Source organism: Drechmeria coniospora, chromosome 02 (assembly GCF_001625195.1).
Source record: "Drechmeria coniospora strain ARSEF 6962 chromosome 02, whole genome shotgun sequence".
NCBI classification, from domain to species: Eukaryota; Fungi; Ascomycota; class Sordariomycetes; order Hypocreales; family Ophiocordycipitaceae; genus Drechmeria; species Drechmeria coniospora.
This window is the reverse complement of record NC_054390.1, coordinates 6,124,740-6,140,327: the sequence shown is the minus strand read 5'-3', so window position 1 is coordinate 6,140,327 and position 15,588 is coordinate 6,124,740. Positions and strand designations below refer to the sequence as shown.

The 15,588-nt window shown below is 56.9% G+C and overlaps 2 protein-coding genes across 2 annotated transcripts; both read right to left on the bottom strand.

The window, feature by feature from the left end:
* Window positions 1-4,722: 4,722 nt before the first annotated feature.
* DCS_04786 (C6 transcription factor) lies at window positions 4,723-6,867 on the bottom strand (the record flags this gene model as incomplete). The annotated part of the gene is made up of 5 exons (XM_040802092.1): window positions 4,723-5,319; window positions 5,406-5,764; window positions 5,835-6,041; window positions 6,145-6,512; window positions 6,854-6,867. 5 exons carry the CDS (start codon window positions 6,865-6,867, stop codon window positions 4,723-4,725), a joined length of 1,545 nt encoding a protein of 514 aa, XP_040657125.1.
* A 2,267-nt stretch (window positions 6,868-9,134) lies between these two features.
* Window positions 9,135-14,047, bottom strand: DCS_04785 (uncharacterized protein; the record flags this gene model as incomplete). The annotated part of the gene is made up of 5 exons (XM_040802091.1): window positions 9,135-10,058; window positions 10,877-11,433; window positions 11,496-13,363; window positions 13,771-13,939; window positions 13,990-14,047. 5 exons carry the CDS (start codon window positions 14,045-14,047, stop codon window positions 9,135-9,137), a joined length of 3,576 nt encoding a protein of 1,191 aa, XP_040657124.1.
* Between the last annotated feature and the right edge of the window lie 1,541 nt (window positions 14,048-15,588).

Genomic DNA, 15,588 nt, shown 5'->3' with positions numbered 1-15,588 from the left:
CAGAACTGGCAGCGCCTACCCGCTGGAACCGAGCGAACGAAGGAACTAACGAACGGTCTAACGCCAATATTCCACCTCTTGTCGACAGAGGAGCTTCATTCCCGTAAGCACTGCACTCGTACTCGTCTGGACCTCCTCCTGCCGACCTAACGATAATTACCTTTACTCATGGGGACCTGCAGTATTGCTACTGCGCTCCATACATACTGTAGGTTCCTTGGTACGAAAACTACTGTGGTGTGGTAAGTAGGTACTAGGTAGCTGGCTGGTACTGTTGCCACCGCTGCGGTGCAATGCAAGCACAGTATAGTACTTGTACGTTAGTACTAGGTAGCTACGGTGAGCAAGTACTTGCAACGACAAATAGCAACACGCATGTGTGGCACTGGCCTCGTACGTCGACATACAAGTACCACAGGTACTTGATGTACAGTAGTACCCACCAACGGCTACCACGAGCTTCATGTAAGTAAGTACAAGTAATTACTGTGCTTGCGAAGTAGTTGTACTTACCTACACTTACTTACATTCAATCAATACGGAGTAATAATATCTTACGTGCTTGTGCGGACGGAGTAATTACTCCGTACATGTAAGTACGGTAAGTACACCTGTTCATACTGTTCATACCCATGCATGGAGAGGGACATGCGCGTACAACTACGGAGTACACCTACAAGTACTCCGTATTACAAGTAAAATACAAACCAAACGGGCACGCACACCTACAGTACAATGGCGGCAGCTTCAAGGTCAGCCGCAGGCGTTGTTCGCATTCGAAACAAACATTCAAGGCGGAAATGAAGCTGCGACTCGTGCTCGTGACTCGTTATCCGCCGTGCCTGTCGATCCACCGCACCCACTCGCTTCCTGCCCGGAGGACGCTGACTTGTTCACGAGTCACGAAGATATCAAACGGCGCCCAAGTCTGCGACGCGACACGACACGACACGACACGACACGACGCTGCCCATATACCTACATGTACATGTGCTGTAAGTACAGTCCTGTAGCAACTTCCGAACCCTTTTGCGTTTCCTAAGGGTTCCATGCTCATTTATCGTGCTTGCGGTGGTGAGGACACGCCTGCACTGTACTTGCATGTGCGAACAGAAAGTACTCTACGCACCTAAGTACATACTTGTACTACTTACCGACCTACGTGTACTCGGTATGCGCCTACTACGTAGGGAGTGCATGTACGAGCTTGAGCTCGTATGTACCTGTCACAATCAGGCTGTCGACAGAGCGAGCATGTGCATGCACAGCACCTTGCGACTTCAACGCTGCGAGGTCGCCTGGGAAAAGCAAGCACCGATATGCTGGACTGCGTTGGAAGCCCATCATGCGTCCTCGCAAAGGCCCATGTCAGACACCAAAGTGGGACAATAACGCCATCGCCCTTCCCATGTCCAGGAAACCTGTCGTCTCATTGGCCGATCCGGAATCGCCAGCCGACGTTTTGCTTGCCGCACATGCCTGAACCTGTAAGGACTGCACCTGTCCATGTGAAGGACAGGTCCTCGTCTCTGTCCATGGTACGGTACACTTGCATGGACTCGAGTGCACATCCATGTCCGGCCGACCAGAAAAAGGCGATCCATTGTTCCGCTCGCATGTGGCGTGGTACCCGGTCAAGAAAGCAGGGCGTTGGGCAAATCGCGTCATCGTCCGGGGGTAGGCAACTGGGACATGACGGCTGCTGGTGCTACAGGTAGGAAGTCGGATTCGACATTCCTGCAGGAGCATTAGTCGGCATTACCCATAGGCTCCCTACCTGCCTCCGTCTCGCAGCGCCTCGCCGCCGACTGTCGGTTGAGTTACTTGTAGGTAGTAGGTACTTGCATGTAATGGTGCATGCATACACAACACGTACGTTGCACGGAGTACAGGTACTTACATGCAAGTGCTCCGTGCCTCGAGAGCTCCGTGCAAGTACCTACCGTGCATGAGTTCGTGTTCACCTTCTGCACCAAACTCGGTGCAATATATCGACATGCGTCGGCAGGGGTTCCCGGAGACACTGCCTTGCACAGTCCAATAGCCAGGTTTCCGCTCTCAACAGCGTTTGACCGGGATGAAAATGCGGCCATGTCATTCCCAGAATAGTCCTGGCCAGTGGCAACGACTCATCGGGCACGCGTGCCATTCTGCACCATGTGTGCTGTTGCACGACTGCTACAATCATACTCCTACTCCGTACTGGGTAATTACGTGGCACACACGCTTGCTGCTCACACCTGCTCGGTGGCAAGCATGTGTGTGCAACCACCGCAAGTCAAGGTGTCAAGGTGCGAAGATGTAATAATGGGAATATGTACTCATTACGCGGAGTAGGAGTCCATCTATCGTTCCGTAGTGTTGCTCCTGCTTCCTCTTGCTGTGCGGTGCCTGCTGCTCATGGATTGGTCCGATGGCGGGCTGTGACGTCGATGCAGGTCTTGGCTCATACTTGTACGTCTCCGGCCACCAGGATTTCGGATTCATTCATCCTCCCGATGGAAAAGAAGGGGAGGGAGTGGTCTCGACCTCAGTAGCCGCTGCATGGCTCGGTCATGAGCACGAGGGCGTAATTGATTCGCTAGGGTCTCGTCCTCATTTGCATCATCGCCTGGCTCAACTTGCTTCATCTCGCCTTTTATCTGCCAAGTGCATCATTCGACCGATTTGATGACTGCCATCTGCTCGTCGCCACGATATTATAGTACATCTACATGCATGCATGCATGCTTACTGCGGAATCCTTTGAATAGTAACCAACCCCGATGAATCCCATGCCACCCTAGACGCACCATGCGATGCGCAGCATCCATCCCCGACAACCCATCGGTTTTGGCATTTCCAGACCTCCTCGTAGGTCTCGTCCCTGCCGTGCATGATCCAATGTTGCCCAACCACAGGCCTACCTACATTCATAGTGATGGTTATCAGTACGGTAGGCCCGTGTGAAGCACAAGTGTAGATGTCGACCCAGCGGCTTGCATCTTCATCCTTGGCTGGTCAATTGTCTTGTCACCAATACCAATCACCAGCTCTGTATCTCTGTTGCTATCAAGTGCTTTGGTTTCCGCCGCCCACCAACTTCGTACAGGCTTCCTTCCTTCGCAACAAAGAAACAGGTCACAATGAGTACGGGCACATACGGGTACACATATCTGCATGTCGTGTCCTTGCAAGCATATATTACGAGTAGTATTGCGGCGTTCACAATTGGCCTTGGGTTGATGCTGCAATTGGTCGCGTACCTGTCGATCAATTCCCCCTCCTCCCGTATCCCTTCTCCTCCCCCCCCCCCTTCTCTCTCCTGCATGCTGCCTGGCCCCCATTGTCGCATCACATCACTCCCACATGCACCCACCATCACCTCACTGTTCGAACCATGTCTCGGCCGTGATACGAGAAGGGGTGCCGCCGACAACGTGGGTGCGAGCGTGGCAACTTCGATGACTCAGTCGTGCTTACCCTACATGTGCCAGGTACCAATGCAAGGCCACCGTACAACTACTTACAACTACGTGTACAAGCGCACGGCCTCGTCGAGTTTTGTCTTCAGCCACGCATTCCAACTCGAACTGACAAACAGACCCAACGCAATCTCCAATTAGCTGTGATTCTCGAGCCTTCTACGAAGCCTCCGTCGTGTGGAATGCTTCGCTTCCTCGACGCATTGTTCGCCTGTATGGATGTTCGAAAAACCGTTCGGAATGGTTCGCCGCTTGACCTGTCGTTCTGCTTCTGAGACAATCTCTTTTTTTTTCGTCATATGCTCCGACATTCGACATGATGGCAAGCTGCTGAAGCCAGGCCCACGCTCGCAAAGACATTCTCGTGATGGAGAACGCCGAGATTCGATGCTTGGTACATCCTCCCATCCTTTCAACTCGGTAGCACAAATCAGGCTGGCCACGACTCGAGCATGACGAACAGTCGAGAGGGCGATTCTGCCATTGGTGGAATGTCTCCTCTCTTACATCATCTCCATTCCTTCACACCGCATCCGAGAGGGACGAGCGGACAAGTGTGGCACATGTGAGAAATGCTTGACCGAGCTGGGCTGCGAGGGCTGCGAACAGCGATCAGATATTGACATTATGTATGGAACGAGCCGTCGGACCAGTTCCGCTGCCTTGCTATTCTGACAAACAGGGATACCGACTTGGATTTTTCCTCTTCCAAAAATCGAACCCCAAGAACACCCAACTCCATGAACCGCAGCTTACGGATGGCATTGAGAAATACGCCCCAGTCATGGTGCTGCATATCTGACCTTCCCCAGGACCCGACGCCATCAATACTTGTCTGTTCCAAATTCCAAGTATCCGCTCCTCTAACTTCATCCAGGTCCCTGGTCCAAACTTTTCCCCAAGACTCCAGCGCTGATTCCCAAAAGAAAACGGCAAAAGATAAGCCATCGATCTATATGTGTGAGTTGTCATATGTGTGAGTGTTATATGTGTTGGTGTATGTGCATGCGCGAGCGCGCGGGTGACGGACGGTCTAGTTGATGAGGAGACGGAACAAAAGCCATCGCATGCATAACCGACAATCCCTCGTCGTCGCGCCTGAGGATGTCTACCCCTCCCCGAAAGATGTGATAGGAACAAGAAAGCATCACCGAGGTGAAAATGGAAAGAGAAAACGAAGAAGTCGTAACGTCGACAGAGGGCCCTCGGTGCGTGTGCATGGGGCGCTTCGGCGACCAGGAGTGCAGAGATGACACCTTTATAGGACGAAGCCGAGGAAGAGGGCGGCAATGGACGCGCTCGCCAGGAGGGTTAGGTGCGGAGGCACCGACGTCGTGCCAGCGCCGCTCTCGGCGTCGGGCAGCGTCGCTTCCGAAAAAGTCTCGCCGCATTTATTGTTGATCTGCTTCGCGGCGACCTCGTACGATCCGGCGATGAAGTTTGATCGGTCGGCCGAGGCCGAATGATACATGGCCATGGTCTCTTGGTTGCACCAGCTGCACGATGGCGTCGAGCTGTTCGGCAGCGCGAGGCCATACGGCAGGAAGTATAGGTATGCGTCCGAAGGCACGGCTGTGTTGGTGACGGCGTCGGCGTAGCAGTACGAGCCCGTGGTGGAGTTCTTCAAGCAGGTCGACTGGTACAGCAGCTTGTACGTCCTCAGGCCACGCCATGCCTGGACAACCGTCGGCATCCGCTGGTCGATCTCGACCTTGCAGTTGCCCTCTTGCGTGAGGTTCTGGGCGGCCGAGTTGAGAAAGTCGGCACAGGAGTTGACGTCGGCTTTGCAGGTCGCGTCGAGGACACTCACGATGCTGACGAGCTTCTTTTGCGCGTTGAAAAAGCCCGTCGATGTCTAGCGAGCTCGCGTGTCAGCCAGCGCCTGTGTCGTCCCGCATTTCGGGCCTCGGGCGTTGCGGGCCCGGGGTTCCGCAAGCTTACCTGCATGAGCATCGATATGGGATAGCAGCTCTTGAACTTGGGATCCGCCAGCAGGTTCGTCATAAAGGTGGGGCACTTGATGTCGCTGGCCGAGGCTTTGAAGTCGGACGCGACCGAGTCATCGAAAGGAGAGGGAAGGGTTGATTGTGCCGAGCTGGCCGTCGAGGGTGCCACCGAGTTCTGCACGGATATTTGTGCATCGGACGAGCTGGACTGCGTCTCATCTCTCTGTTCCAGTCGCTTCAACTCCTCGTGGCCGATTGGCTTTGGCTTCGAGAGCAACGGCCGGTCATCCACCAACAAGACGGGCTTCGAGTCGTCATACGACGACGGCGCAGTAATTTGAGGGGGATAGGCATCTTCGGACAGGGCCAGGACGGCAGTGCCAAAGGTTGCGACGATGGCTAGCACGACGAGCGGCAGGCGTACCCGGAGCAGAGGCGGCAGCCGTGCTGATCGGCAAGAGGATGTTGGCCTTGAAGTGCACCTCTCCCGTGACGAGGACGAGCATGAGGATGGCAAAGAAGTGGCGCAGGTGGGAGCATGCATGGCGGCTCGAAGCGACGACGCCGGCTGCGGTCGCACGTCGATCTTGTGTGACGAGGCCGCCGCTCTGTGTCCCCCGACTTAAACCGTCTTATGCCGTCGTTTATTCGGGTTTGTTGTTCTGCGCGAGCGCGCCGTCGCGGCTGGCCTTGCGCGGCCGAGTTCGACGGAAAGTGTGATCGTATCCTGGAACGAAGCGTCGCGTGATCGGCACTCTGAATAATGACGGGAACAAGAGCGATGAGGCCGACGCCTATTCTGCGCTCGGCGTTGGTCGATGAGTGCGAGGTAGGCGAATCATCCACGACCGGCTTGGGCGTCGTCTTCGTCCTGCGCGTTTCTTTCCTGCGGTACGGCCGTTGTCGTGGGGTCAAGCGGCAGTCGGCGATCGGCGGATGATTGATGAGATCGAATATACCGAAATCGCATCGGAATCGGAATCGTTGTCGTCGAAGGCGAGCAAGAAGTGATCGTTGCCGTTTCGCAATATGGATATGAATGAAAGAGGCAAAGATATGCAGGACGGGGGGGGGAGAAGACGCGGAATCAGTTGATTCGAGACTGTGGCTTATAGATTATACATGGTTCTGGCGGCGCGCTGAGAGACATCGACAGAGCCTAAAGAAGCCGCGTGGGGATGAACCGATGGAGGATGGATGGACGGGCCAGGGGGTGGCGCACTGACTGCATCGGGTTGGTTGGCGCACCGGTTCCAACGGTCGACCCGGCATGCGAAGGCTAAACGGTCGTTTCTACTGGCAGCTTTCAACGTTGGTGGCTGTTTCCTCGACGCCTTCAAGGTTCATGCATGATGCCGAGATTTTTCGTACTTTTCATGCTACTTCCTTCCTTTCTGTCCTTCCTTCAGGCCCGGCCAGGTACGAAGCACTACTTGCACTCACTTGTAGTTGTACATGCTTGTTCTTGTAATACTATCCTGTCTGTATTCGGGCACATCATATTCGGCAGCAATGGTCGTTCCTACCTAAGTAAGTACTTATTCTTATGTACCAAGATGTACACTTAAGTGCACATACATAACTTAAGTACAGTACTGTACGGAGTACTGTACTGAAGTAGTTGTACTTACGTACTTACTTAAGTTACTTGTACCGAGTACATGTACTTACTCGTAGAATGCCGAATACTGTAAGTACACACGTTCCTGGGAGGCGCGGAGTACATGGACGAAGTACTGTACATGCACATGCGCATGTACTCAGGAAAAGGTACCAATGTTAATTAGCCAGACGCCTATTTGTGCATGTACTCGTACTTGCTGCTCCGTAGAGTATACGTACTCCGTACTTCGTACCGCCATTGTGCTTGGCACATATTATAGGTGTGGTCGTAAGTACGAAGTACAGCAAGTACATGTACAATTCAAATTTCAAGAACACCTATTTTAGGAAGGTGCATGTATGCCTGGTGCTTGCCTGCAGGCAATCGCCTGCAAGTAGTACCGGTACGTACTTGCCTATAGATTCTCAGTTACCTATAGATTCGCACTTGAACTAGTCCTTGTACATACTAGGCGCCCCGTACTTGCCACTTGTCCTAGGTGCCCCGTACTTGCCAGGCGTTTACACCTACAAGTACGGAGTACTCCGTGAACACACCGCCACCTATCCGAGTACTAAGCAGTCCTACCTGGCGGCAGTCTTCTGTCTTCGACAGTATCCAACCACTCTGCGCAAGTCAATTCAACTAGCTTCGCCAACATTATCCCCTTCCTCACTTCCATCGACAAACTCAAAGGGCTCCGGTCGTTTGGATTCTTCACCTCACTTCGCCACTCTCCTCCCCTCGCTCGTTTCCTGCCACTCGCCACGGCCTCCGGCCCAATGAGCTCGCTCGCTCCCCTGCCAAGCCACTATAACGGTTATATTGGAGCTTGGAAGGGGGAGTAATACGCCATCGTCGATGGCCGTTACCCGAATGGAGTCGCTCCGGTGGAAAAGAACTGCCTGGACCCCGGGTGGCGCTCTGCTTTGATGGCATCGCCCAACGTGACGTGTCGACAGGCAAGCATACGTGGCCACTGCATCGCTGCCTCGTGTCTCGGGTGGGCGCTGATGGCGAGCAGCACGTCGAATTGCACGGAATTGCTCGTCGGCAACGGTCAAGATCAGCAATCGGTTACTTCCATCGGCGGTTGACCATGAGCCGTTGACCTGCAGCATCTGTCTCAGAGGAAGGCGACATTGCGGATTGGTGGCGACCCAGACGAACCGGTGGCGGCTCGTGTCTCACCCCCACCGCTGCCGACTCCCGAACGGGGGTGTGTTTCATGTCTTGACTGTTTCTGGCTCCGTCAACACATCACCGCCACCACTACCACGGGTCTCGTCAATCATCACCATGCCGCCTCTAGTGCCAGATGGTGTTGATCCAGCTTGTTTGGGATCGCGATGACCGAGAAGCTGCGTACACCCTTGAGGCCTGAATCATTGGCATCCTCACCACCACGCGCAACTCCGCCAACCCCACCCATCCATCCACCTTGGACGTACACCTGCTGGATATCCCTCCGCCGGACGACGCCTCCGGATGCACCGCACGAATGATGACGAGCCTGGAATAAGCCGTCGTCGTTGGTTGAAGCAACCTGTTCCTCATCGTACTCGTGCTTCCTCGCACTTGTCCGCCGCTGTCCGGTGGCGATCCCCACATGTATGTACATGGCTGCACGCAAACTCGTCCGACGTCCGGACGGCCCGGAAAACCGACCGCGGCACACTGTAACGCGCTCATTTCTGGCAACGCATCGCCCGCCAGGCGCCTTGTTTTTCTCCGTCCCGTGCCGGCTCTGCGTGGTTGTCGAACGGACACATGGGACGAATATGGGATGATGGATGGATGGGTGAGTTCAATCATCTACTACAGGGCGCGACCGCCACAGTACTCGCGTCGCCCAAAGCCCATCGACCTGCTCCCGTGAACAACGAGGACATGAGTAGAGTAGAGTGCATGTAGAAAACATTCCGATCCCATTCTGTACCACCTCCAAAACTGGAGGAGATTAGACACGCTTGCAGGGCCTCGGTACCAAGGATGTCCTGATCTATCTAGATCCCTGCCAACGCCGAGAAAAATGCAAAAGTGGGCAGTCCGTAACGGACCACCCTGGATATCCTTCCAAGTCTCCTGCTCACAATGCAAACCGTCCAAGCGTCCGTCTGTCTACCCATGCTTGGCCAGGCTCTGTAGATTGACCAGCTCTGCGTATCGCCCGTTCTTGTTCATCAGCACCGAGTGGGTGCCCGCCTCGACGATTCGGCCCTGATCAAAGACGTAGATGACGTCGGCCTTCTGTATCGTGCTCAGCCGATGGGCCACGGCTATCGTCGTCCGTCCCTTGGCCGCCTTGTCCAGGGCCGCCTGCACGACGTGCTCCGACTCCGAGTCCAAGGCCGACGTCGCTTCGTCCAAAAGTAGAATCCTGGGGTCGCGTATCAAGGCGCGGGCAATGGCAATCCGCTGCTTCTGGCCGCCCGAGAGCAGGGCGCCCTTGCTCCCGACGACGGTGTTGAAGCCGTCGGGTAGCGAGACGATGAAATCGTAGATGTTGGCCTCACGACAGGCGAACTCCACGTCCTCATCCGACACCTCCTCCTTGGCGGTGCCCAGGAGAATGTTCTCCCGGATGCTCCCTTGGTACAAGGTCGGCTCCTGGCTGACCAGGGCGATGTGGGATCGGTAGTCGTTGACGTTCAACGTGCTGATCTCCTTGCCGTCGATGAAGACGCCGCCGGCCAGGGGATCGTAGAAACGTTCCAAGAGGGCAATGGTGGTGCTCTTGCCGCACCCCGACGCGCCCACCAGCGCGACGTACTGGCCGGGCCGAATGGCGAGGTTGAGGCCACGCAGCACCGGCTGCTGGGGTCGGGTCGGGTAGCGGAAATGCACGTCGCGGAACTCAATATGGCCTTCGACCTCCTCGAGACGGGCGCCTTCCTCCGACCACGAGTCGATCGTCGGTTGGCGATCGAAGAGCTCCTTGAGCTCCTGGGCGGCGTGGTGGGCCTTGCCCATGTCCGGCGCGAACGAGAAGATGGTGCCGGCGGACTGGGCACCGAAGATGATGGCCATGAAGCAGAGGAAGAACTGGAACATGTCGTATTCGCCCTTGCCAATCAACGTGCCTCCGTACCAGAAGCCGAGGGCGAAGACGAGGAAGAGCAGAGACTGGGAGGCGGCGTAGAGTGCGCTGGACTTGAGCACCGAAATCAGGCTGTTGCGCTGCTGCACCGCGAGCGCGTCCTTGTACATGTTGAGGACGTCTTGCTCCCGCGTGAGCGCGGCGACGGTGCGAATGGCCGAGATGGCCTCCGAGGCAAACGTCGCCGACGAGGCGTACGCCTTCTTGGAACGACGCTGGAAGTGGGCGAGCATCCAGAATCGGAAGAAACCACAGCCGAGAAGAATGGGAATGGTTGAGATGCACACGAGCGAGAGCTTCCATCCGATGGCAAGCGACACGGTGCAGGCGACGATGAGCGTCGTCGCCATCATGAGCAGCGTCCCGAGGGTCACGCCCGAAAGGCCGGCGACGTGCGTCGTCTCCGTCGAGAGGAAGGACGTCAACGCGCCGGCCGTGTTCTCGTCCTTGTCGAAAAAGGAAACGTCCTGTCGCAGCATCGCCCTGAAGGCACGGTCTCGGACGCGGTGGACGAGACGCTCGGAACACCTCGCAAAGGCGATGCCCTGAACGGAAAAGGAGATGAACTGGACAAAGGCGAGCATCACGTACATGGCGCTCCAAAAGTCCGAGTCTTCCTTGATTTGCTCGCTGTTGGAGGGCGTCACGGGTTGCGAAAGGATGGTAATCTGCTTGGCGAAGAAGACTAAGCGAGGGGCGAGTGAGCACACAGCGCGAGGCGGGAGAGGGAAAAGGGGGGGGGGGGGGGCTTACCTGCCGATACAGGGTTGCCGCCGCCGCAAATGGCGGAGAAGACGAGACCGATGACCATCAGCTGCCACTCGGGCTTGTTAAACGACATGATGACTTTCATCAGCGTCCAGACGCCGTACTTTTTCGTCTCTTCCGGGGTGCCCCGTTGCAGCGCAACGCTCGAGGCAGACTTTTGGGTCGAGGTGCGGCCCAGCTTGGCGGCGATGTCGTCGTCCGGGTCGGCGACGTAGCCGCCCTCCTTGTTGGACATTTTGCGAACCAGAAGCTCCTCCTCCTTCCTGTTGAGCTCCTCCTCCTCCTCGGCCGTCATGGTTTCGGCGGTGGCGATGTGCTGGGCCGACACGAGGTTCCAGTAGGCCGACTTCTTCTCCAGGAGCTCGTCGTGGGTGCCTTGCTCCACGATGCGGCCGTCGGACATGACGACAATGTTGTGGGCATCCCGGATGGTGGAGAGGCGATGAGCGATGGTGATGGTCGTCCGGCCGGCGGCCGCCGTTTCCAAGGCTGCCTGGACGACGCCTTCGGATTTGGTGTCAAGAGCCGAGGTGGCCTCGTCAAGCAGCAAAACTGCAACGGTCAGCACGCGGTCAACGTCGGGCATCGGCCATGGTTCGGGCGGCTCGGCTTACTCTTGGGATCGGACACGACAGCGCGCGCGATGGCAATGCGCTGCTTTTGGCCCCCGGACAGCAGGAAGCCTCGTTCGCCGACGTTGGTCTCGTACCCTTCGGGCAGCGAGGTGATGAAGTCGTGGGCGTTGGCCTTGATGGCGGCTTCGACAACGAGCTCCCGCTGCTTCTCCTCGCCCTCGCCCTCGTGCTTGGTCCCGATCAGGCCGTGGCGAATGTTGTTGAAGATGGTGGTCCCGAAGAGCGTCGGTTCCTGGCTCACCAACGACATCTGCTGTCGGAGCCACTTGAGGTTCAGGGTGCTGATGTCCTTGCCGTCGAGGTAGACGGAGCCCTCGACGGGGTCGTAGAAGCGCTCGACGAGGCCGACGATGGTGCTCTTGCCGGAGCCCGAAGCGCCGACGAGTGCCGTCGTCTTGCCGGCGGGAATGACGAGGCTCACGTCGTCCATGACGACGACCTCGGGCCTCGACGGGTAAATGTGGCGGATGTGCTCGAGGCGGATGTCGCCCTGCAGGTTCTCAACCCTGTCACCCTTGTCGTCGGACGGGTCGAGCGGCGACTCGCGATCGATGGTGTTGAAGATCTTGGCGGCGGCGGCGAGGGCCGTGGTGAAGGCCTGGATGTTGGGGGTCACGTTGCCGAGGTTGAAGGCGCCGATCATGACGGCCATCATGATGATGAGCACCTTGGAGAGGGGAATGATGCCCTCGATGAGGAACTTGCTGCCCTGCCAGAAGGCGAGGCCGTAGTTGAGGAAGAGGATGAGCATCATGCCGGCCACCATGACGGCCATGGCGCTCTTCATGCGGAAGCCGTAGTGCTCGGCCTTGGCGAGGTGCTTGTCGTACTGCTTGGCCAGGCGGTCCTGTGTACCGAAGGCGACGGTGTTGCGGATGGAGCTGATGACCTCGTCGGCGAGGCTGCCGCCCTGGGCGTACGACTCGAGGCTGAACTTGTTGTTCTTGAGCATGTAGCTGGAGCCGGCGCCGATGTTGAAGACGAGGGCGAAGACGGTGGAGGAGAGGATCAGCGTCAGCTTCCAGTAGCTGATGAAACCGATGACGAAGGCCGTGACGAAGGTGGCGATGGCGGCGAGCGTCAGAGATACCTTTTCCGAGATGCCGTCCTGGATGAGGTTGGTGTCCGAGGTGATGCGCGTCGTGACCTCGCCGGCGCCGAGCTTGTCGAAGAAGCCAATGTTCTGACGCATGCAGCTTTGGAGGTAGTGCTCGCGAATCTTGGCGCTGATGTGCTCGCCGACGTAGATGAAGCCGACGGTGCAGATGTAGGTGACGACGAACTCGCCGATGGCGAGGTAGACAAAGTAGAGCACGTACTTGGTCATCTCGCTGATGAAGTCGTCGTACGTCATCTGGCCTCCCGAGTAGAAGTACTGCTGGAACGTGTCCTGGAGGTTGCCGAAGATGACCGTCATGAGCGGCAGGGCGGCGCCCGAGGCGATGGCGCAGATGGCCGAGACGATGAGGATGAGCACGTCGTTGCGTGACGAGTAGCGGTAGATGTCGCCGAAGCCCTTCTTCAGCGTCGGCGTGAAGACCTGCCGCTTGAGGATCTGGGCTTGGTGAGGGGGAAGATGGCGGTAGGGCTCGTCGGGGTCGTCGGCCGGCGGCTGCGGTGCCGCGACTTTGGTGTCGGCCTTGGCGAGCGCCAGCTTGTCGGCTTGCTTTTCCTTCTCTTGGGAGCCATCGTCCGAGGAGTCGTTGTCGACGCTGCGACTCGACGTCGGCGCCGAGGCGTCGCCGTCATGGACCGGCGTCGCCTTTTCCGAAGGCTCGGCCGCCATTTTCGGTCTCGTTGCGGCAGAGGATGGGGTGAAAGATGAGGTTGGGATTGCGTGTTTTGGCCTGTGTGGTTGTAAGATGGAAGGATCGGATGGAATGCAGCTTCGATCGTAAAGAGCGACCGGAGCGGCGATCGACGAGAAGGAAGGCAGGCGCGAGGAACTTGGGGGTACCTCGCCACTCGTCGTACCTAGGTTGGTCGGCAGTCGTCCGCCTGGACGGAGATGGAGTTCAAGCAAACGCTTGTCAAAGGAGGAGGGGGCGGAGGAGGAGGCTGGGAGGGAGAAACGAAGCTTCGCCGAGCGCGACGATGAATGATTATGAATATATTAGTGTCTTCGCGGACGTGCTGCAAAGTAAACGGGCCCGGTATCGAATTCCGAACCCCGTGCGAGTGGGCGATTGCTGGTACGTGGACGAGTACCGGTACATGGCGCTCTCGTACCGATACAACGCCAACTCGTACGTACTTGCGTGTGGTGTCGGCTCCCGGGGGGTGGGTTACCAGGTAGAATCCCGTCGGCCTCGGGAGACTGAAACTCCGCGAGGGATGATCGGGGCCCTCGCCGTAGGTGTACCCGTTCGCCAGGAAATTGTACGGATGTGCTGTGCTCGGCATCGGTACCAACCATTCGTAGTCTTCACTCGTCATCACCCTGTCCGTTGGCCGCAGGCACTTGTGCACGCACGCGCACCGTACGCAGAGGTGTACATGTACATGCCGGTGATGTACATGTACATGTACATGATGCAATACTCGTGCCCAAATTAGGTAGGTGGGCAATTCTCGTAATCCGGTGAATATTTTGCTTTTTGTTTCCTCCTCCTGCCGCCCAAGTTCCAAACGGGCGCTCGTCAGCCACGTGGAGACAGGCATGACGGATAGGACGGCTAGTTTCCTCTGCCTTACTTCGAGGTACCTATACGTGCCGCCTCGATGCCCAAACCGCAAGGACCAGTGGCGAATCGACGGGCGCCCGTAGCTGTACATGGATGTGGGGCTACCGATGCGCCCCACCACGCGGATCCGGGCGGGGACAGATGGAGGCCAAGCCCGGCCGGCGATGATTCACTCCGACATGACTCCTTTCCATCCGAGCATTCGTAATTACTTGTACACCTACCAGTCAAGCACAAGGAGGTGTGCATGTGCAGAGCTCGTCCTACGGGTGCCGACAACAACTGCTCGCAGCACCCGGCAAGACTTCACGTCGGAATAGGCCTACCGCGGAGGGTGCTCTAGAGACGCGGCCGAAATCAATCCTGCTGATGGAAATCTGACCGCGCGCCTGACGGGAAGGGCGCATTTGTCGTGTGCACAATCTCATGCTTTGGACATGTTACCCGATCCCGATGGGCGCGCATGAGAACGAACACGCGATAACATACTCCGCCCATTGTGTGACGGCGCCTGGATTGGCACGTCTGTACGTTCATGTCTGCAGTTGCGGATAACACATCTCCACTCGAACTAGAAACCGGCATGCAGAGTACAGCATGCTGGTGGTTGGATGGCATTTCTCGACAAGGGAACTCGTGAACTAGCACCAGCAAGTACATAATGAGCAGAGTGAGTGACGTTGGACAGGTAATTATGGGTACATAATAAGTACTGTACACTGTACATGGTGTACGGAGTACTTACGGAGAACTTGCCAGAGTAGCGAGTGCTTACGTGTACACGTTCGGGGAGTTGTAAGGGTACGTACAGAATAACACCCCGTACTCCGCACGCATCTACTTAGATGTACAAGTACAAGTACAAGGGTCCGGGTACGTTAATCTGCAGGTCGCGGAACGGCCGCACGGCGCCACGGGGACAGTTGCCCCCGAAAGCCGTCGTTTCAGTCACCAAGCAAGCCTGAGCACAATCGTCCAGGTATTACGTAGGTACTGTACTGTACTACCCTGGTGCAGCGAGGTAGCATCCGCTCGCCGTGCTCATGAGCACCAGATGGCACCAACAGCGCCTGTACGAGGAAGGCCTGCATCGCAACCAAGGCTTGCGCTGCATTTATTTCCATCCACCTATCCGTCTTTCGTCGGATGCGAGGTGCCGTGGTGCAGCACAACACATTGACGCCTTCGTCGCCGCTCTGAGTCACTCATCAGCATGGTCCGCCTCCCAAGGGGGAGAAAACCTTCTGGCTCGCCCTTCGCGACTCGTCGGACGACTGACGGGCTGTTGCAGTTGTCCGAGCCCGAAGCCGAAAGCCCACCGTCCAGGGAGCCCAATCCGCGCAACACGGTCGTTCCAGCGGTGGGGCGCTGGCACCCACCAGCTGCAG